The 23,025-nt window shown below is 49.6% G+C and overlaps 1 protein-coding gene across 13 annotated transcripts in view; it reads right to left on the bottom strand.

Moving 5' to 3' along the window:
- Nucleotides 1-7,391: 7,391 nt before the first annotated feature.
- TLN2 (talin 2) overlaps nt 7,392-23,025 on the bottom strand; it is a 421,358-nt gene continuing 405,724 nt past the window's right edge. For 12 of the 13 annotated variants that reach the window (XM_032417152.1, XM_032417158.1, XM_032417149.1 and 9 more), the window contains 5 exons: nt 18,481-18,606; nt 16,338-16,400; nt 16,019-16,246; nt 13,070-13,195; nt 7,392-11,388 (listed from right to left, as the gene is read on the bottom strand). In XM_032417152.1, the coding sequence (XP_032273043.1) occupies nt 11,260-11,388; nt 13,070-13,195; nt 16,019-16,246; nt 16,338-16,400; nt 18,481-18,606 (672 nt within the window). In that variant the 3' untranslated portion in view covers nt 7,392-11,259. The remainder of the gene's footprint in view (nt 11,389-13,069; nt 13,196-16,018; nt 16,247-16,337; nt 16,401-18,480; nt 18,607-23,025) is intronic. The other variant, XM_032417160.1, reaches the window with a different exon arrangement.

Genomic DNA, 23,025 nt, shown 5'->3' with positions numbered 1-23,025 from the left:
CTCCCACTCCCCCTGCTTGTGTTCCCTCTCTCGCTGTGTCTCTCTCTGTCAAATAAATAATAAAAAAAAAATGACTATACTTATAAAGTACTTATAAGAGCTCCTCGTATATAATTAAAACTCAAAAATATTGGTAGCTGTCAAACATCAGGGATGTCCACCATCCAGACCCAGTTGGAGTCATGGCAGAAGATGGGAGTCCTGTTCCCTCATGAAAATAAATAAAGACCTTCCTTCCTTTTTTTTTTTTGGTCCTATTTGAGTTCAAATCCGTCAAGAAATGTGCCCAAGATCGCCCAGCCAGAACTTGAACCCAGGTCTCAGAACTCCCAGCCCGGATTTGGTTCCCTGCACAAAGCTAAGGAGCTAGGAACTGAAGGTGAAGTGCACTGATCTGTGTCCTGCAATGGCTTGGCCTCTTCCCTGCCCTGGCCTCCCCTGTGGCTGCCAGTTACTCTCCTCTTCAGGGAAACATCTTCCCCTGCTGCTACCCCTACTTCTGTTTCACTTTGTCTTCTACTAGGGCGCCTGGGGGGTGGGGTGGGGGTGGGGGGAAGCAGGTGAAGGATGGTGCATGCAGTCCTGGGAGCAAAAGAAGAGGGAAGACTGTCCTACTCCTTCCCCCTACCTTCCACTCCCTTGGTCGGTCCTCAGCTCCATGCTAATGCCTCCAGACAAAATAGTGAAGGATTTCCTTGCCAAGTGATGAACAGAAAAAACAAACCTACACCATACTGCATACCCTGCATACCAGACATTCCTCAGATGGTTTACTTTGTAGGTGATTGGCCAGACTCCTGAGCTCACCAATGGCAGATGTCTATCTGAGAGAGAAGGGATGGAGACTGGGGGTGGAGGAAGTGGGGGAAGGGGGCTGGGGGGGAAGGGGGGAGACTTGTGTTCCAGTTGCTCCTCCCAGAGTCTAGAAACAGGACTCAGACCTCTGCAACAAATTTGTCTGTTATCTTTTCCACCCCCATCCAGCAAGCCATAAACCGAAATCCAGGCATTACCGACATCATACTCTAGATGTGTGTCATGGGTTACGAGTCATTCAAATATTTACTGAAGACCTACTATGAGTCTGGCACCATGTTAGGCCCACAGGAGAGCACTTCAGTTAATTCTTGAAAGGGGAAGAAATGGGGTTTTCTTTGGCCACATTTCAAGATTGCTTTTATGTAAGTGTGAGGGAAAGGGGAAGCAAAATTTTGCTGAGCACCTAATATGTGGCCAAATGCTTGTGGGCCTTTTCCACCATGACTGCTGTTTGGGGTCAGCTACAGGGTGTGGGCAGAAGGTCCAACTCAGCTGCTTTAGACAGGGCAGGAATGGATTGAGTATTGATTGGGAATTCTGGAAGAATTAGACAAGCCGACAGACAGTGTCACCAAAGACATAGATTCGTTGTCTTCACTCTGTCCATCCTGGGGACGGGCTCTATCCTGAGGCTGGCTCTGCTGTGGTCAGGAGCAGATTCTTTTTTCACAATGGCTGTGGGAGAGAGAGGCTCATGCCTTCAGCGGACATTTCCTTCCAGCTTCATGGCCAGATCAGGTTGTACGCTCATCCAGAACCCATCACCAACCGGAGGAATGGTGTCCTTGGACCAGTCGGCCCAACCTTGACTAGAGTCAACTGCCCCCAAATGTTGCTGCAGCTCCATAGGGGGTAAGCAGATGCTGGGGAGTGAAGTACAATGTCCTGTGTACACCCCCATGGGCTTGGAAGCGAAATGACTTGCTCAAAGCCAGGTCTCTCTGAAGTCCAGAGCCCTTGTGTATGTTCTTTTCACTTCACTGTGCTGCCTTCTGAGGCAAAACAAGGGAGGGATGGATTGGGGAGTTGAATTTCAGGTGTCCTCTTGGGGCAATGGAGCTGCAGGAGGAAACTCTGGGTTTATTTAAGAACCCCTCCCCCCCTTTCCCTTTTCTTCCAGATGGCCTTCACATTCCATTGGGATTTGGGCCATGGGCACCATTTTATGGGGATCAGCTCACAGCATCTGAGGTCCTTTTAGTATTTCATTAACAACCCCCTTCTGGCCAGAGCCCATCTTCTGGATTTTGCCGAACAATGGCGAGTGTTACCAGGAGGTTTCAGGATATTTAGGATCAGGTTGTTTCTGTGTAGCTCCTGTTGGGAAGGGAATCCTACGAAAGCAATCTGCGGAGAGGCTGTGCGATCAATCCTGTTGCCCTGCGGCATGGTGGGGCCACGGGAAGTGGTGGGGAAGGAAGGGGGCAGCTATGGGGTGTAGGAACTGTTCGGGAACAAACCTTCCTTCCTTTTTTTTTTGGTCTTATTTGAGTTCAAATCAGTCAGACTTCTAAACAGCTGATCCCCAGGTCATAAACAAACGACATGGTCTAAAGTGTATCACCCAGGCCATCGGTGTTGATGAAGTACCTCATCTGTCCACAGCTCCATTTCAGGAGCTGGGGCAGCTGCATGTGACAAGATGTGATCCCTGCCGGTGACCTAGACGAGGCTGGTCACAGACGAAACTTTCCCTGGTAACGTTACACGCGGTGCGCGGCCTGTGAGAAGTGGGGAGGGGAGACGGTCATTCCAACGGGACTTCAGAGCAGGGTGTCCCCAGCGACGCTGCCTGGAACATTTGTCCCCCACAGCATCCTGGGGTAAGAAAGGGCTTAATTTAAGGCCTGAGAAGTTGCAGGGACATCATATGGCATATGGTCCTTCGGGGATATCCGATGTACACGAGTATCTGAGTGGGCCTGAGACACCTCACAGAGACTTCCTAAGGTACTCACTTGTTGAATACGAGGTTTCTTAAGCATATTTGCCTGAGAAACGCCCCTTTTCCCTCAGGGAGAGCAAGAATGCTCGGTTAGTGTCCCATGGAACCACACTGCCCCCTGTGGTCAAAACCGGCCAGGACGCATAACCAACCGGGGCCCCTCAGGGCCTTCCTCCCTGGAAGCAGCCTGTGAGGGTGAGGGGCAGGCGTGCGCCCCTGAGGCCTCTGCCTCTACTTACCCTCCAGTGTTAGCCCTCTTCATGGGCCCCCTCCCCACCCCTCTCCCTCACCTGCAGGCTTAGGCCCCTCATGATCTGCCTGCTCCACCCTGGGGCTCCAGCCCAACGGCTTGCCCCGCTCCCCCAGAGCCCGGCCCCAGGGGCTGCGCCCTCCCCGAGGCCCTGCGCCCTCCCACATGCCCCCCAGGCCCTGCGCCCTCCCCACCCCACCCCAGGCCCTGCGCCCTCCCACATCCCGCCCCAGGCCCTGCACCCTGCCCCCAACGCCCCAGGCCCTGCGCCCTCCCCTCCGAGCCCCTGTGCCCTCCCCCCCACCCAGGCCCTGCGCCCGCTCAGCTTTGCGCCCAAGCTCCCTCGAAGGAGACTGCCTTCTCCAGGAAGGTCTGACTTCTGTGGAGGGAAGGACTGTGCCTTTTCTTCTCTTCCCACCTTCCCTCGTGCCCAGAGCCTATCTGCCTCTCCCTTCCTGCTCCCCCTGCTCGCCCGGCAATATCAGGGTGCTGAGAACACAGTCGGAACCCCTTCTCACTCTGGGTGCCCCGAGCCACGGGCTGCTCACCCCCTGGTGAGCACAGAAATCCTCTCTTCAACATTCGGTTCCGGGCTTAACAGAATCAAACTTCTCTTTCTAAAAATAAGACCGAGAGCAGAGAGAGGCCCAAGCGGGCAGGAAGCAACTCATGTGGCTGCAAGTGCGGGGGCCCATTCCTGCCCCCCTCAGGTGCCAGCCCCGCAGGGCATTTCCGCCCCCACCTCCAGGCCAGCCGCCAGCTCGGGGCAGGGGAGGGGAGGGGAGGGGCTCCTCCTCTGGGGTTTGTTAGCAAAACTGCTGCAATCGCATCCTGTCCAGGGCAGAGAAGGTTCAAATGGAAACCCACAGGCGCACTGCTCTGTAGCATGAGTCACTCTTGAGCACCGGGGTTTTAGACTCAGGAGAGAGCTGTGGTTTGACAGAAAAAGACCCCAGACAAGGATTTTGGAGACACCAGGTGGAAATAAAGCCAAGGCTGGCTCTCCGCGACCTGCACGTTACAGAACAAGCCTTTGGTCAGGCGCTCATCCAGTGACCCCTGGGATGTCCCCTGCCCCCAAACACTTGAGGACTCCCTGTCCTCTCTGGCAGTACCCACCACCCTCATCCTCCCTGTCCCCGTTACCAGCAGCCCCCCTAGCATGTCCCAGGCCCCACCACGTGCCCCTGAGGTTCCCTCTGCTCTCCAGGTCCTTCTCCCTACCTCTGCCTGCCTAATTTCTAGCCAATCTGCCAGGCTCAGACAGATTCTCCACAAACTGTTGGTTAAAAACATGAGCTCTGGAAACGACCTGGAGTTTGAGTCTCTGCTCTGCCACTCACTAGCTGCTCCATCTTAACACAGTGGCTGGGAGATCCCAGTTGTGCCTAGCTGTGTGGCCTTGGCTAAGTTACCTAACCTCTCTGTGCCTCAGCCTTGTCATCTCTAAAATAATAAAAGAGTGCCTATGTGTCATGCTTTACGTGGATGTGGTAGGGATTCCATGGGGTAACAAAGGTCAGCTCCTGGCACGTGGTAAGTGTACAGAAAGCATTAGCTATCTAGAGAGGACACATCCACTCCCTGGTCAATAAAGGCTGCCCTGACTCCCGGCGGCAGTCCCTTATGCAGTGGCATCTCCCACTGGAGAGGCTCGGCTCACATCCTCTTCCCTTGCTCTGAACTTTTCTGACACATGAAGGTTTATCCCAACCCCAGGGCTCTGCCCTCTTTGCTCAGGGCCCTGGCTCAAGTGTTTGGGACCTTCTCCAAGGTCCCCAGTGTGGGTCAGTCTGACTGAGCTGCACAGAGGACGGGAATTCCTATAGACAGCTTCCAATCCCTCACCGGCCACTCCCACGCCTTGCCGTATCTGTGTGCTCAGCCCCAGCACACCCGGGAGAACGCAGGAACGCTCACTCCCCTCCCTCCTGGACCGCACCATCATCTTGACCGTCATCAGTCCCATCCCCATCTTAGTCAAGTCAGAGACAGAAAAAAAAAAAATGACCCATTTGCTTAGAGATCGTACATCCCCACTTTAAGAGGGAAAATAATCCTCTTAGTTGTGACACAGACCAGGGACACTCTCTGTTGCCATGGTGATTCTTTGACATGGCCCTCTTGCAGATTAGAAATGCCTGGCACATAATCATCAAGACAGTATGGTACTGGCACAAAAACAGACGCATAGATCAATAGAACAGAATAGAGAGCCCAGAAATGGACCCTCAACTCAATGGCCAACTAATCTTCGACAAAGCAGGAAAGAATGTCCAGTGGAAAAAAGACAGTCTCTTCAACAAATGGTGTTGGGAAAATTGGACAGCCACATGCAGAAGAATGAAACTGGACCACTTCCTTATACCACACACAAAAATAGACTCAATATTGTTGAAAGACCTAAATGTGAGACAGGAGTCCATCAAAATCCTAGAGGAGAACACAAGCAGCAACCTCTTCAACCTCAGCCGCAGCAACTTCTTCCTAGAAACATCGCCAAAGGCAAGGGAAGCAAGGGCAAAAATGAACTATTGGGACTTCATCAAGATAAAAAGCTTTTGCACAGCAAACAGTCAACAAAACCAAAAGACAACCGACAGAATGGGAGAAGATATTTGCCAATGACATATCAGATAAAGGGCTAGTATCCAAAATCTATAAAGAACTTATCAAACTCAACACCCAAAGAACAACTAATCCAATCAAGAAATGGGCAAAAGACAGGAACAGACATTTTTCCAAAGAAGACATCCAAATGGCCAACAGACACATGAAAAAGTGCTCAACATCGCTCAGCATCAGGGAAATCCAAATCAAAACCTCAATGAGATACCACCTCACACCACTCAGAATGGCCAAAATTAACAAGTCAGGAAACGACAGATGTTGGCGAGGATGTGTAGAAAGGGGAACCCTCCTACACTGTTGGTGGGAATGCAAGCTTGTGCAGCCACTCTGGAAAATAGTATGGAGGTTCCTCAAAAAGTTAAAAATAGAGCTACCCTACGACCCAGCAATTGCACTACTGGGTATTTACCCCAAAGATACAAATGTAGTGATCCGAAGGGGTACGTGCATCCCAATGTTTATAGCAGCAATGTCCACAATAGCCAAACTATGGAAAGAGCCAAGATGTCCATCAACAGGTGAATGGATAAAGAAGATGTGGTATATATATACAATGGAATATTATGCAGCCATAAAAAAAACACAACGAAATCTCGCCATTTGCAATGACGTGGATGGAACTGGAGGGTATTATGCTGAGCGAAATAAGTCAATCAGAGAAAGACATGTATCATATGATCTCACTGATATGAGGAATTCTTAATCCCAGGAAAAAAACGGGGGGTTGCTGGGGTGGGGGGGGGGGGGGGGGGGGATGGCGTGGCTGGGTGATGGACATTGGGGAGGGTATGTGCTATGGTGAGTGCTGTGAAATGTGTAAGACTGTTGAATCACAGATCTGTACCTCTGAAGTAAATAATACATTACATGTTAAAAAAAAAAAAAAAGAAGATAGTAGGAAGGGAAAAATGAAGGGGGGGGAAATTGGAGGGGGAGATGAACCATGAGAGACTATGGACTCTGAGAAACAAACTGAGGGTTCTAGAGGGGAGGGGGGTGGGAGGATGGGTTAGCCTGGTGATGGGTATTAAAGAGGGCACGTATTGAATGGAGCACTGGGTGTTAAAAGCAAACAATGAATCATGGAACACTACATCAAAAACAATGATGTAATGTATGGTGACTAACATAACATAATAAAATAAAACAAAAAAAAAAAGATCTGATAAAAAAAAAAAAAGTGCCTGGCGCTTTTCTGAGTCTGGCTTCCCCCAAACAAGGGCCCTGGCCAAAGAGTCTGCACCCCCTCCCTCCAGGAAGGAAAAATCCCTGCAGGTTGCATCTCTGGCTCAGCTGTCAGAGGTGAAGATGATCTCCTGGGGTCAGGTCCCCGTCAGGGCCGGAGAGCAGCATATATACCGACCCTGTATTTAGCTGCAAGAACCTTCCAGCGAGGTAACACCCATGGTCAGCAAGCCCCAGGCTGCTTGTCCAGGGGGCCTGCTTCTTTCAGGGGAAAATCATGCATCATCCTACGTACGGCCTATTTCTCTGAATTTTCTTTGGAGTCAGCAAAGCTATAGGGAGCACAAGGTCCCCGCGGCTTGGCCTCTGGTGCGCGCGCGCGCGGACACACACACACACACACACACACACACACACACACACACACACACACACACTTCCTCTAACACACGTTAGGTAAGCGTGGGGTTGTACTCAAGGTGGAATTTCCCTCCCATGACAAGAATACATTCTGGTCCCTCCTCCTCCCCCCCATTCCCATGCGACTCTCACGCAGGTTCATTCCTTTAAAAGTTTATTTCTGGTGAATTAAAAAAAAATAATTTATGCGACCAGATCAATAAAGACATCATGACATGGGGCAGAACTTAACTTTCCTGTTTGCTTCTAGATTTTGCAGCCAGGTGAGAAGGTGGCTGAGGGAAACCCAGCCTCATGCTCTGTGGAACCAGGAGGTGCCGACGCTGACAGGGTGACTGAGAGATGGTGGCTTATGAGAGGGCTAGGAGGGGGGCTCCGAGGAAGGCCAGATCCCAACCTCTTACAGAAATGTCTCTTCATCGTGTTTTTTTAATGAGTCAACAGAAGCTCTGTCACATGCCTGTTCCTAACGACCATAGACATAGCAAGCAGACACTCAGGAAGACGGAGCAGTAGTCTCAGAGACTTGGGGACCTTGTCGGGGAAGACACCTTCCCCCTGAGGCCACCTACTGAGGCCAGCACCCGGAAGGGACCTTGGGGAGTTGGCACCCGAGCCCCTAGCACAGCTGTCAGGCTCTTGGGGTTTCTGAATGCTACTGCTTCTTCACCTGATGGGAACGTTTGCCCCCACCTCCCTGGTTCCCCTGAGTCTCTCAGAGGTGGCTACTCCCTTGGTCGGCAGAGGGGACACTTCCTTCAGGGGTCTGAGAACTGAACATGCTCAGAGTCTGTGCTGGGGTCCCAAGGCCAGAACCCCCAGAGGCCCTGCCACAGTCCAGAACCTCAGAGCTGGGGGGAGATGTGGGGGTTCACTGCTGAGGTGGTGGCGACTCGGCCGTGAGGTTTTGGCCCAGGGATCGCTTTGGTGGTGGGGTTCACTCTCTTGGGGGGTGGCGAATTTTGGTATTAATACATGGATAAATTAGGAATGGGCTTTGGGTACTAGAAACTCACGGACTGATGAAACACCCAAAGAGTTTTCCGTGATAAAGCGTTTGCTGTGGTTCAGGAGGCTCCTCTGCAGGGGGCCAGAGGGCCCCCGACACAGGACTGCACGGCTGCCCAGGCCTCACGGTACTGCTCCCGCTGACCGCCCCCACCACCCCTGCGGGCACACCGCCAGAGTTTGAGCAAGGGTCCCTAACTGAGTGTGGCTTCGAGCATCCTTACCCAAAGCCTCTGAAAGGCAGCACCAAGCAAAATCCAAACTCCCACATCACTGAGCAGTTCTGAGGTCAGTTCAGGTTCCTTTTTTGACTTTCCGAGATAGAAATTTCCAGACTCGAAGCTCAGCTGAAGGCTTCGAAGCCCAGTGTTAGTTCCCGTCACGGGGCACACACCTGCTCTCCCTTCACATGGAGAGAAGCATTTCTATGCTCCAGGCCTGGGACCATTTTTACCTTGAAACCATCTTCTTATTAGATGCTCCTCAATGAAATCTCGCACCCCATATGCAACTCATATCTGCTTTATCTCCCTTTGAAGAAGAGCCAGAAGCCCCCTTCATGCCATTTGGGGTCACGTGCCTATGAAATAACTCTCAAAGCACAGTCTTTCAACCGTTTTAAGAAATGGGAAAAGACCAAGGCAGCCACGAGGCCGTTCACATACATGTATGCAGTGTGGACGAGGAAAAAGCCAGCACCGCGCCCGGTGATACGGGGAACCAGCTTCCCCCAGCTCCTAGCAGCAGAACCCCCGACACAGGAGCTTACGTATACGGGTCCTACAAAGATAAACTTCGATCCATGCCTGTTCTCTCAAGTTGTCAAGGACAGGCCTTTCCACTGGCCTGTCTCTAGCTGTGGGTGGGACACTGCATTTTTCTGTATCAAATGCAGTAGAGGTTTTCAACGACTGGGGCAGGGAGAGAGAACTCACTGCCTGTCCCTGCCTGTCCCTGTCCATGCCCTCCTGGGATGCCGGGAGGTGACAGGGGACACGGGCAAGGGGAGAAGCACATACACAGTCTGGAAGAAAATATGGTGAAGGTGGGCCATGGAGGGGCTCCCCAGGTCCTGCTACACGAGGCCATTAACACACCTTGACTCTGAGCCTTCTGGTCTGATGAACAGTCTCCGAAAGCACCCTGTGCCCGTCCGTGGAATGTCTCTCGGGGAGACCCCTACTGCGTCCATGGGGCCCTCAGTTTTCATTCTGAGGTCTGCGGGGCTGCAGCCCAGGGCAGGGATGAAGGGTTGTCCTAGCTACACTCAGGGAGAGCCAAGAGTGTGCTAGAATTTCCCTGAGAAACTCAGGGCTCTGCTGCTCCCTCCTCTTCAGAGTTGGGGCCTCCATCCCCCCCAGTTCCCTACATACTCTCTCCACTTGCTTTTTATTTGCACTGTATTTCCTCTAACTTCCTACTCGTCTGGGAAAAACAATTCTATGTATAGCACTCATAAGTCTCTCATAAACATGGGACATTGTCACAAGTTTAATTAAATTTTAAAACTATGACATGGGCTAGAGGCTACTAAAGCAGGACTGTGGGGCAAGGCCGAAAAGACCAAAGCACCCACTTTTACCCTGGCTGGAATCCGGAAGCCATACTGTGGAGGAGATAGGAGACGGGACACCATGTCACTATAGGGCAGTGGAGGATGGCTATCTTCAAAACCCACGCGCCTCCATCACCACTGTCTTCCCCTCGTGAATTCTCTCAAAAACACTTGCTATCTGGCATTAGAATCTATTCCACAAGCCATTCGTCCTTCATGTACTGTCTTGATTAAAGGCTCAGATTAAAGGTAACTTCAAGGTCTTAAAATGCCCTTTTAAAGGAACAGGCTCTGAAAGGAGAACAAAAAAGGGGGGAGGGATGAAACCCTGAAGTGTGGCATCCAGAAGACGGACTCTGGAAATACCACATGCCTTTCCTTGTAAGACGCACTCGTCAGCACAAGTATCTTGTTAAAGGTTCATGTGGATTGTAGGATGCATCTAGATTTTAAGAATATTAAGACACAGAAAAAGTGTCCACCCTGGGAGGCAGGACAGGTGACGGACTTTGAAAGCGATGCCTTGCAACCCGGAAATCTAACCATTTTGAGAGCAGAGGAGCCGATGTAGGACCGGGAAGGTGGAGTCACCACAGAATTGCTTTATTCTAGCTGAATCCCCACCTCGGATGCTTCGGAGGGGGACATTGTGCAGACTGTCACCTGGAGGCCGTGGGTTTATGTGGGTGAACTTGTACGAACTGAAACAGCTCTGCAGAGGAAGGAGCCCACACATTTTATTACAGCCCCTGCTCACCAAGCCCTGGCAGTCCCCCGTACTTCTGCCCTTTGGATTATGGAGGAAAAAAATAATTGTCCGGTTTTCTGGGCCACAGAACACAAGATGGGTCTAGATTGCACAAGGAGCTTACACACGGAGGCAAGAAAGCGTGCAAATGGGAGCAGGAATTCTCCACCCTCTGAGGGAGCCAGTGCTTGAGACACCGAAGGACCGGAGTTGCCCTCCTGGAGTCCACACTGGTTTACGTTTCTGGCTTTTATTAACTGTGTCCAACTCCAACTTCCATCTTCTCCTGAGAGGGAGAACACTATCTAGGACATGAGTGATTTTCCCCAAGCCATTATTTTTTTCCTCTTAAGATTTCACAGAAGGCCCAGGAGCGGGGCCTAGAGAAGGACCAACGAAAGCAAAAGTGTCTGAGAACGACATAATACTGACTTCTCTTTCTTGGTAACAGTTCACGAAACGTGCGCCCCTCTCTCCTGAGATATGGTGAGGCATGAGGGGAGGTGGCGAAGGAGCTGTGGGTGGGACACTGTACCGTGTGACATCACGATCATGCAGCCGGTGCCCTACGGGACAGAGACGTGAGAATGAGCACTCAGGGCTCTGGGCTGGCCCCAGGGGTAAGTGCCCAGCCTCTCGGGAACACTGTCCAGTTCTTGCAGAGCCATCCCCTGGGGCACGCCATCTTGGCTCTGGCCTTATCCTTCGTCCTCCCTCAGCTCAGTGGGTAGGAATTTATACTGTTGTTGGCGGATCTGGGCCAGTTTTTTCCTTGCTTCTTCCAGTTCTCGTTCTTTTTTCAACATTTCCTCCTGGGCGGCAATGATCTACAAGGAAAGCAACAAGCTGGATGGATCTAAAACCTTCCAGGAAACCGCCCTCCCCAACTCCACTGCCTGTCTCATGAGCTCCCACAGCCTCTGCTGTAGGACAACACAGCAAGACACCGGGACTAAGTATTTTAGCTCTGGAGACCAGCCTCTGGGCCACATCCTGGGTTTTGAGACCAATGACCCAGTTGACCCACGAAATAAGCTGACTTCTGGCCAGTGATTTAACAGCAAACATCTACTGTGTCCCTACTGTGCACCAGGTGCTGGGGTAAGCACTTCATGTGGAGTGTTCTATCGTCTTCATGGCAACACGGTGAAGTCGTCCCTATCGAGTGTCCCATTTTTCCAATGAGGAACCTGAAGCTGAGAGATGTGGGTCCACTTCCCTGAACACCCAGCTAGTGGAGCAGGACCTGGCCAAGTGTCCCTGAAGCTGAAGCTGGAGTCCTTAACCACGTGACAGCTTTCATTTATTTGTTTCATCCTTCTAAGGTATGATCAGAGGAATACTGGTTAATAGATACCAGGTAAAAAAAAGGTTAAGCTTGTGTTCAAGAAAGCCAAGTAGATTTCTTCCCTATGGGCCCTTTCAGAGCCTTTCCTAGGCTAATGATCACTATGATAGTCCGAGGTGGAGTTAGAGAGGACAGGATTTCCCACACTTATTTGATCAGCGGTCCTTCCTCATGGAACCTCTCATGGAACTAGTGTATCAAGAAATAGATTCTGGTAGAAATGCACCCAGTGTATTTCCAAACACAGGGAATGGTTCAGGAAGAGCTAAGGAAGGCATGGGGATGAGTAACTTCCTGACACTGATAAGAAAGCCAATCTTGGACGCCTGCGTGGCTCAGTCGGTTAAGTGTCTGCTTTCAGCTCAGGTAGTGATCCCGGGGTCCTGGGATCGAGTCCTGCATCGGGCTCCCTGCACAGTGGGGAGTCTGCTTCTCCCTCTGCCCCTCCCCCGAGCTGGTGCTCGATCGCTCTCATTCTCTCACAAAAATAAAATCTTAAAAAAAAAAAAGAAAACCATTCTTGTATAATGGATTTATATCAACACATCCCCCAAACTGCAGGCCTGATTTCCTGAAGTTTGCTCCTCACTACCATGCTCAAGAATGCAATCCTAATAAGCCAGAAGCCTGTTTACTCTTATCTAAGTTCTGTTAAGGGGTTACCATTCATTCTCTCTGTAGGGCCAAATACCTGGAGTGGGGTAGTAGCTCCAAATCCATTATTTTATTTAAATGATAATGCTATTGTCTTCTAACTTCTCTTCTTCCCCTTTTCTGTAACAGAGTCCCTGACTTGGGCTGGGCACAGGGCTCCTCAGGAAAGAATACTACGTTTCCAGCACCTTTTGCAGCTGGGAAGTGCAGGCTGGCCACATGACTAAGTCCTGACCAGGGGCACATGAGAGGAAACGAGGGTGGTTAGTGACCCATCTTGGACCAACTGGCCAAGGCAACGTCTCAGGGATGGTGGGGCAATAAGGCAGATGGAGCCTGGGGCTCAGATACAAAGGAACCAGCATATACCATCACAGACTGCTTACACCCAGATATTTCACAAAGGAGAAATATACCTCCATCCTGTTTAAGTCGTTATTATTTTGTATCTTTCTTATAACAATGCCCATCTCTGGAGTAAACACTCTCTGGATTTAATCACAAACCTGAGCAATGCCCCCTACAAACTTTGTTTTCACTACAACATCATCATCATCAGCTTTGCCAAATGCTGCTTTCTGGGCTGCACGAACAAGATTATCTGAGGCTCTTTTCACAGCATTTCCTGCTGCCTGGAGAGGGAGAAAAAAACATACATTGTATCATTAGAAACGGCCAATTTGGATTCAGCAAGAATAGACATGAAAGTACAGTTCATGGAACTCTGAACCGATTTATCACCCTATCATCCAATGATAACACAGCATTTCTCTTTCCTTGGTATCCATCTGCCTGTGCAGCCGTCCATCCATTCTACCAACACTGGCACTTACCTAACCTTAGGTCATTCACAGAGAAATGAGATACAGTTCCTGGCTCCCAAGGAACACATACTTTTGAGGGGGGATTTTACTTAGGTAAACAGATGACTGTAGCAATGTGAAATGTGTGTTAACAGATGCCGGTCCGGGGCTTGTCTCCTTGGTCTAGAACACTACCTCTCCCTGCCCCATCCAGTTCAGACAAACGCAAGGACTTGGCTTGGATAGCACTTTTCTGTCTGTCATGGCCTTACCCACACCCCCCCCAGCGCCCCCAGACAGCTCTGTGCTGGCTTGCGTGTGTCCCCTCCCACACTTGTGGTGCCCCTCTCCCTCCTGGACAGTGACTAACTTGGGGGCAGGGGCTGTGACTTTTGTCTTTGCCTCCCTAGCACCTGGCACAGTGGGTGCCCAGGGCTGGCACGCACTGAACGCTTCCTGAGGAAACGAAGGGTAGGAAAGCACAGCCTCACCCTGCACGGGGCGTGGGGTGGGGGGGGCGCTGGGAGCCCCACAGTAACTAGGGCCTCCACAGGTGTGTTTTCAGAGGCACAGCTGGGCTTTTAGGCCAAATGCTCAAGGATGGGGCCATTGCTAGAGACAGGTAAAGAAAAGCTTTCCAATGTGAAGTCTAGATCTTTAGTAAGGGCTACAGCCCACACTGGCTTACTCTTAATGTGCATGAAGCAGGGCCCCCGGGACTTGTCTCCTTGCCCACCCCCCCACCCCCCCCAGAGTTTGGAATTTTCTTCTAACGGTGGTCCAGGCTTCGTTAAGTCTCCCATATTCCTGGCTCAGGTCCCCTCAGAGTCAAGGACTTGTGCACGGGGATGAGCCATCGGAAAGTTGAGTTCTTCGCAAAGTAACTAGCTCATCTGGTGGGTGATCTAAAGTGATCCATGGGGACCATGAGGGCTTGCACCAGAAGGGAAGGGAATGCCAATTAATATATGACAAGTTCATTCTCAAAATAGCTTTATGAGGTCAGAGGTCACCACTGCAGTTCCCTGATGCAGAAACTGGGTTGAGTAACTTCTCTGAGACCCTGCAGCTAGTATGTTACAGAGCTGGGATTCGAACACAGATGTGACACTGCAGCACCCAGTTACATCAGTAATGATGACAAGGAGAGTGATGCTGTGCTTTGCCCGTGTAAATCCTCGGGGCTCACACAAGCACGTTCACATCTCTTGGCCTTCATAAGATCCAGTGTGGGCATCTCTATCCTTATTTCACAGCCCAGGCAATTGAAGGCCTGGAGAGTTTTGAGTGATCTGTGTTAAGATCATGCACTTAATACATGGCAGAGGCAGGACTTGAACCCAGGTCTCTCTTAACTCAGGATGTTTTCTCCAGCAGTGTCCTCCAATCCCACAAACCACACATTCACCAACATGTAACTCCCCATTTCCCCCCTGGGTTTATCCCAGGAGTCGAATGAAGGTAAGGGAGGTGGGTGAGGGAGACTCAGGAGGATTGAGTACCAGAAACACACTTTAGGACTTTCAAAATGAAATGAAAGTTCCAAGGGTCGGTGAAATTGTTCAAATGTTTCTGCCATTTATGATTTTATTCATGGAATATAAATGTTTTTTTCAGCCATATAAACAGTCTGCATTCTAACACTTCTAATATCTAGGACATCTAGAAAATTTGAAACAAAATGTCCAAAGTATAAGGAAATTCTGGCATAATCAGGTGACGTAGTATCATGCAATCATTAAAATGAGGCTCATGGAGAATGGACCAATTAGCTTTATGTAGAGAAATTATGAAGCCTTTTCTTCAAATAAAAAGCTATGTACGATAAAATGTTAAGTGGAAAAAGAGCAGAATGTCTCTTGCTATGATGACAAGCAGAGTTATTTTATATAGACATGAAAACAGGAAGAGAAAAAAATGGTAACATTTGACATGTGAAGAGGTTGAGGCTCTGTGATTTTTTTTTCATCCAAACATTTCCTTCACTGTGTTTAAACACTTCTATAATTAAAACAATCAGGAAAACTTGTATGCACTGGGAGGGATTCGACTATAACTTTCATCACGAGCATGTTCTTTGGGCTCTGGGAAACCTCAGCCACAGTCTTCTAGAAATTCCTCCATCCTTTTTCTCCTTTCTTTCGCAAACAGTGCGTGAGGGCCCCTACTGGCACAGGTACCATCTCAGGTGTGAGAGGTATGCAGATAAAGCCGTGGTGCCTGCACCTAAGAATTCACAGCCTTATCAAAGGCCGATGTTAAAATAAATGTGGCGGTCCCAGATGACAGGAACTGTTAAAAGTGGTCTGGCCAGGGGCTCTATCTGGAAGGAGAGAGGAGGGAACGACTGCCCGGCCTGCAGGAGTCAAGGATGGCTTCCCAGAAGAGGTGACTCTGGAGATGAGTCACAAAGAAGGAGTAGGAGATCACCAGGTGGGGCTGGTGGGGAGAGCCGGGACATTCCGGGTGAGTGGGAGCCCCAGAGCATGAGACCAGAAGGCACACATGGAGAATGTCAGTTTGCTGGGGCAGCAGGCATAGGATGCATGGCTGTACTGGGTAGAAAATGAGAAACGTGGGACAGAGCTGGCTGATGGAAGGCCTGGTGGGTCATGGCAAGGAAGTGAGACTGTCCCCTTTGGCGACACTTACCCGCTCCAACAGGAGTACTTTCCCACCAGCATCAGTGACCATTACCTGTAGCCGCCTCATGGCCTCTGAATCCTGGTCGGCTTTCACCTTGCAGGCCACGAGCAGCTGAGCCGTGGAAGCAGCGACCTGCTTGGCGGATGAGATGAGCTTCTCCTCACTGGCATGTCCCTGAACGGAGGCATTGGCTGCCTCACAGAGACTGCTGGTTGCAGCTGCCACCATCCGGGCCTGGGGACAGTCAGTAGAGAAGTGACCCAGGGCCCGAACCTCCCTCGGGGCACCCAAAAAGCAATCGGGAAGGAAGGAGAAGGTGACTCACGGCAGAAATCAGCCCCTGGGACCACTGTCCGTCATCGGCAGCATTGGCAGGGATGGAACCCACCTAGAGATGGAGGGCAGAAACCAGGAATGAGCGCTGGAGAGCGCGGCGGGACCTGCAGCCCCTCACACTCTACCTCGCTCTGGAACTAGAGAGAAAAACATCTCTTCAGATACACAGCACCACCAGCATGAGAACGGGACGCCCTTGCTGCCCCTCCAAGACTGTGCCCGCACATCCTGGCTGGGGTCCCTCTGGGCCCCGAGGACTTGATCTGAGACACTCAGAACGGCCACCATTTTGTTGCAAGGTAGTGTTTCCGGGCAAACTGCGCAGGAATGACGGATCGGGGCTGTCCTCCCACGCTTCTTTCCTCTGCCGACCTTTCTCCATCTCAAACACAGGAGCCACTGAGGCCTCTTCTTTCAAGGGCCAAGGGAAACTCACATCTCTCCTGATTGCTGACCCTAAAGCCATGCTGTGACTTTCTGGCAGGTGATGGGGGCGGAAAAGGCCGCTGGTGCCTTTCCTTCAGTGCAGCTGATGGCAGACGCTTGCCTTAAGGAAATACAGACTGTTTTGTCAGGGGTTGGGAGAGAAGTAGGAAGCTAGACGTTAAGATGATCTCTGTTTCTATTTAGAAATTACAGCAACAAGTGAAACATTTTCTGTCCAGATGCAGAGGGAATGGCTTTGGGAGGGAAAACCTTTACATGGTGGGAGGTGCCTGGGGAGGTCAGAGAAGAGTACCTCAATTTGAATATGAAATTAGGGATCTGTCAGCAATTATTAGGCACTATACCAAGGCTCGGTGAACATCAGATAAAACCCCAAGGTCCTGTCTATAAGCCTGTAGTTCACCCAAGTCCCGTGGGGCCTCCTTTACCAACGTTCTAAATGCTTGAATATATTCAACAAATGCTTGAACAAGTTAGATTCTCTTAGTACTAGCAATTTGGCACACAGTCGGCCCTTTATCAAGAGACTGGAATTTTTAGGTAGGATATTCTTCTCAACGATCCATTTTTAGTCTTTACATATTGATTGGTCAGCAAGTACTTAAGTGAAGTCAGCCCTCTGCCGCATCTACAGGGCGTAAGTGAGAAGCACGAAGGGACAGACTGCATGCCAGTGAGGAGACAGACATACACATGTTAATAACAAACACTACAACACACGACGGTGTAGAAACAGGAGCCGCAGTACGTGGGTTGGATTAGGACAAGGTTTAGCTCACGAGAGATTTCGTGGAGGAAGATGGATGGCCACTGGCTGGGCATAACTTCCTGTCTGTACTACGAGTTCTGAGGTCAAGGCACAATCATATTTGTCTACTTGTACACTGACAGCAAGGCCTTTTAATATCAAACAGAAGTAATTGACAATTACGGTGACCAAACTCCCCAAACCCACAACCTGACGGGATTTCTGTAGTGCCTCCAGATTCGAGAGGCTCTCCGCAAGATGCAATTTGGATGGAGTCATTCCACAGTGTATGGGAACAACACACGGAATATTTTAAACTGGGAGACCCTCCCAGATGCAGCATTAGTCTAATAGACTATTAATCCTTTGGGTCACTGAAACAGAACTATGCTTTCATGCTAATGCAGATGGAATGGGTGACTGGGGATGAGGCAGATCAAAGAAATCTCAGACTTAAAACCAGACTGACCTTTTGATCAATGGGCTCAGGAAAATGCTAACTGCAGAGCTGGAGAGCATGTCGCTACACAGTTCTAAAGAATGGACTGAGCATTGAAGCTGGAAAACGGTATTACGAAGCCCCTGACTCTGGTGCTCCCAGAGCCATCCACTAGGAAAATATGACAGTTTACATCTTTAAATAGCTTCATATACAGTGAGAATATAAATGTCTTGTTCGGGGCCTGATCGCGGCCTGGAACGGGATGCTCTCCTTAACAAGAAGCAGATGATTGGCCCAGAAGCCAAACCCTTCATTCTGGATGTCAGGTTTAAGCAAACAGAGTTTTTAGTCAGATGGGGCAGAGATGGGCAATTCAGGGAGGGAAGGCCCGGCACCGGTGGCCTCGGGCCAGGCCACAGGCCGTCCCATCTCCTCGGCCCTCAGAGGCTCTCACCGTGTGAAGGTTCCAGCACCTGGCCAGCGAGGCTCACCCACCTTTCCTTGGGCCACCAGCTCCCTCTGGGCTGCCGAGGCTGACTTGACCAGGGCACTTGTGGCAGCAGCAATGGATTTAGCAGCTTCCAGAATCTGTTCTTCAAAGTCCAGGGTCTCGTCTGCTTGCTAGAATAGAAGAAAACAACATCATGTGCCATTCGCATCCACGAAGGGCGCTTTTTGCCAAACTACTTACTTCTTGGTCACCTGGCTCTTCATCCGTTTCTGACTTTTTGGCTGACACACCACACCCAGGTGGAAAGGCCTAAACTGGCGAAACGCCTCTCCATCAGCTGCCTCCCGCTACCTCGGTTCTAAGAGGTACAAGCTGCTAGTGGTGGCATTCTACACACATTTCCCATCAGGAAGGTCTAAGACAGACTATTTTTCTAGACCAGAGTCTTTAAACAGACATAAATTCACTGTGAATAAAATATGCTCAAATGGTCCCATGGGCATCAATAACCAAAATTTAAATAATCAATCATCACAATCTAAAGAGGGGGTGGTGGTACACTCTTCCAGAGCTTAAGGCTCAAAAATGGGCTGAAGAAAGGAAAGGTGGCTATTCGTTGTGAAAAGCCTTATTTTTCTCGTATTTGTAAAAACAAAAGTGAAAAAGCTGAGCAGGGAGAGTTCTGTACCAACCGCAGATCACCAGAGGCGGGAAAGACACCAAGGCGACATGACTTGGAGGTGGAGCTGTTCAGTCTCCCGGAAACCTGGGGCCCGGCTCCACCTGGGGAAGGGCACTGTCCACCCCCCACCCCCGGCCCCTTGCAGGTGCTGTCAGGCTGTGAGGGCTCTGCTCCAAGTTCACCAGCACCATGCCCCGTGCCACCAGAACAAGCCGGGAAGCTGGAGAGAAATGCTGGTAAGTGTGGCAAGTGTAAGGACCTTGGTCCCGGGCTGGCTGGCATGCAGCATCACCATCTGGGGTGGTCAGACTAGATGCCCTCCTCCAGGTCCCCTCAGGACTCACGTTCTGTGAACCTAAGTAGGGTTAAGGTCCCCTTTGGTTAAAGAAGGTTGACGATGGGGCTGGTATCTTTCAGGCATTGCAGTGATGGTCAGCTAGAGTATTACTTTTCTTTATGTGCCAAAAAAATAGATAAAATTTACCCTGTGAACCAATTTTAAGTGTATAATTCAGTGGCATTAAGTACATCCGCAACGTTGTACAACAGCAATATGTTTTTTAAGAGCAGCTACTATGTGGCAAGTGTCTTGTTAGGCATTCCATGTATGTTACTTGTTTAATTCTCACCGAGCCAGAGAAAAACAGATCTTATACTGTAGTCATCCTTATAGTCACAGTGAGAAAACTGAGGCTCAGGGAGGTAGAGTGTTGGGACAAGGTCACGTGGCAGCATGATTCCAGACTCCAAACCAGAGCTAAACCTCAATCTCTCTGACTCCGTAAGGATGTTTTTACTAGCCTGCTCACCCCTGGGGCATCAGTGAGGACTAACTTATCAGAGGCTCAGAGTTGGCCACTTATGGTCCCATAGGAAACATCAGGCAGGATGGATACATAGGTACATTTTTTTCCCCAGCTCCTATTCGTTATGGTTGCATCTTGAACTATGAGAGATGCCAAGCTCATTTTTATTTTCACAACTCTATTGTTATCATATAACATTTCAGCGCACATCTAGGGACTCCGATGAAGGATGCCAGCATTTTAGAAGTTCGTGGACAGAAGCCATATATTCTTTCTTATCTGACAAAGTCTTGCTCTAGGAGCATTCAGGGCAGAAATGGATTCAGTTGCCGTGGATTCATTCTGGAGTAGGGGAGCTTACAGTACTGGTGGAGTATAAAATGTGTTTACTGAAACAGAAAGACAACTCATTATAAGACACTCCGGCATAAAGGTACCGTCACACATAGGCTCCGACGAAATTGCATTAGGCTCTGATATCTATGGATATCTATTCAGTGACACTGGTTTAAGAGCCTTTTTGGAAATTCATTCAACAAAAGAAACTCAAGCGTGTAACCAATTAAGGTACCAGGGAAACCATGTAAGTGTTGAACCCAAAGGGTGCCCCTTCCACTGGGGCAGAGGAAACGGAAGCCAATGGTGGCTACTTAATGTGTCCCAGATCCTTGTCTCAGGCGGCCTCCAAGGTGTGTGGAGGACCCCATCAGATTTCTGATTTCCCAAATTTTAGGATCCACAAAAATGGAATTTTCTTAAAATTAAATGCTAACTCTAAGCATGGATAGATCTGACAGAATCATCTTGTTCCAACCAATTTTACAGGCCTCGCCCACATCTTCCATTGCCCTGAAGGTTTTTTTTTTTTTTTTTTTTTTCCTAGAACACATACTTGAAATAGATATTCAGCTTGGAAATATTTTTGACACCCACAGATTTTTCTTGCAATGGCAACTGGTATAAATGCCCGCTGATGAATTTTTGTTTTTCTTTCTATAACATCTCTATGCTTTAAAAAGGACATGGCAGAAAGCCTCATCTCTGGGGGACACTTGCTCTGACTAAAAAGTACTAGAGAGTTTCCCAAGAAAGGCTGAGTAAAGCTGAATGGGATGACTACAGGGGCGGAGGGCTAATGTTTAGACACTGTAGGCCAGGTTTATCACTCAGACTAAACGCCCACCTCTCTCTCCTGCTGGAAATAAACATCAACACCCGGTATCTCCTCATGCCATACACAACTTCTAGCCTATAAGATGGGATTCTCCCCAAGCCAAGCAGACTCGGAAATTTCGAAGTGTCCCTGTCAGGGCTGCCTCTCTGCTTGGCTCCCACCAGCACGCGCCATGGCAGCTGGGAGGAGGATGGTAAGTGCTACAAAGAGGAGAAGGGCGCATGTTCCACCGTGATGCAGAAGAGGAGAGAAACAGAATGGGCTTGGTCTTCAAAGGACCTTCCTATGGAAAAGGATCACAACAAAACTGCAGGATTTGTCAACAGAATAAACCTCACTGTAGCTGGGAGATGGAGAACGATGAGGATAGTAACGTGGAGCTGCCATAAGGAGACCCTGAAGAATCCTGAGACCCAGCGTGCCATGAACTTAAGAAAATGCTTTCATTACGTGGGCTAATAAACCGACAGCCCTCCCGCAGAATCACCCAAGGATCTGGTTAAAGATGCAGATTGTGTTTCAACAGGTCTGTGGTGGGGCCTGTGAATCTTCATTCCTAATGGAGGTGGGCTACTCCATGGGAAATGCTGGCCTGGGTGAAGGAAAACAGACCCCAGTTAACCGAAGCCTACCAGCCTGTCCTCTTCCAGGGCACGGACTGTGTTTTATTCAACTGATGTGCTCTCTCGAGCACACAATCAGGCAGTGTAGACTACATGGTAAATGTTTGCCGAATGAATGTATCCATTCAAAAGGAGTCTCCCAAGTTCTAGAGTTCAGCCAGGGGACAATTTACATGCTTGGAGAAGGAGAAATGCACTAAGCGTCCACATCAATAACTGTCCATTCTGTGTTCCCTGGGCGGGGGAAGGCACACACATCCATGTGCTGGCTCCTGCCCTGTTTAAGGCCGGGGGCCGTTACTTGTACGCCCTGCCTGCACCCCTCAACCTGCATTCACAGCCTGTTGTGACACTTACTCATGCATATACAGAGGTAAACAGCATTCCCAGCATTTTGCAAAGGGGTTCTCTTAGCAAAGCAGCGCTGAGGGAAAGAGCACCAGATGTGCAAACTGAGAATCTGCTCTGCTTCATGAACGTGTTGGCTACAGCCTCTGAGTGCCGAATCTGTCTTCTCATCCTCTGTTCAGTGTCCTTTTCCCTGTTCCCCTCCCCTGTGAGAAGGCTACTGGCCAGCTCACCACCCGCTCTCACCAGCTGTCTTTCCTGGACTGCCCACTGAACTTCAGCAGAGGATGGGCTTATCCTCACCTTCGCTTTCTGGTAGCTGCGAGAAAGGTCCAGGCACCCTTTTGCTGGTATTTTTCCTCTTTGGTGATCCCCTGCAGAGCTTCTCTTTCTTAAAAAGTTAGAGGTCTGCTGAGGTCCCTCTGGGGAAAGGCCACATTTTCGGCTGGCTCCCTTGTTGCCAGCTTCCTGTGCCCTGGAGAGCATTTGAGGCCCCTGCCTTGCTCTGATCGGTCTAATGTCTCAGGAGCTTGAGTTCCACTGGGGTAGGAGGTGGGGACAGAGAAGGGAAAGGGGAGGCCTTTCCTCATTTTTATTTTGCCTTTTGGCCTTTTAGGGATTCTGAGGACATAATCTTTGCAGTAATTCATTCATTTCCTGAACCTGCCTTCCTTCCTACCTCTCTGTTAGGGGTGCTATAGGTAAATTATAAATATATGTAAAGCAATACTGACCCATAGTAAATGCTCAATAACTCCTTGCAATTTATTTCATTATTACTTCTCTTCCTACATATATTCCGTGGTTTTATTTTTTTTATATTTTATTTTGTTTTGTTTTGTTATGTTAGTCACCATACAGTACATCATTAGTTTTTGCTGTAGTGTTCCATGATTCATTATTTGCGTATAACACCCAGGGCTCATTATAACTCTTGTGGTTTTAAAAATTGTTTT

Source organism: Phoca vitulina, unplaced genomic scaffold, assembly GCF_004348235.1.
Source record: "Phoca vitulina isolate PV1807 unplaced genomic scaffold, GSC_HSeal_1.0 scaffold20, whole genome shotgun sequence".
Taxonomy (NCBI): Eukaryota; Metazoa; Chordata; class Mammalia; order Carnivora; family Phocidae; genus Phoca; species Phoca vitulina.
The sequence above is the reverse complement of the archived record's forward strand: the minus strand, read 5'-3'. Positions and strand labels throughout refer to the sequence as shown.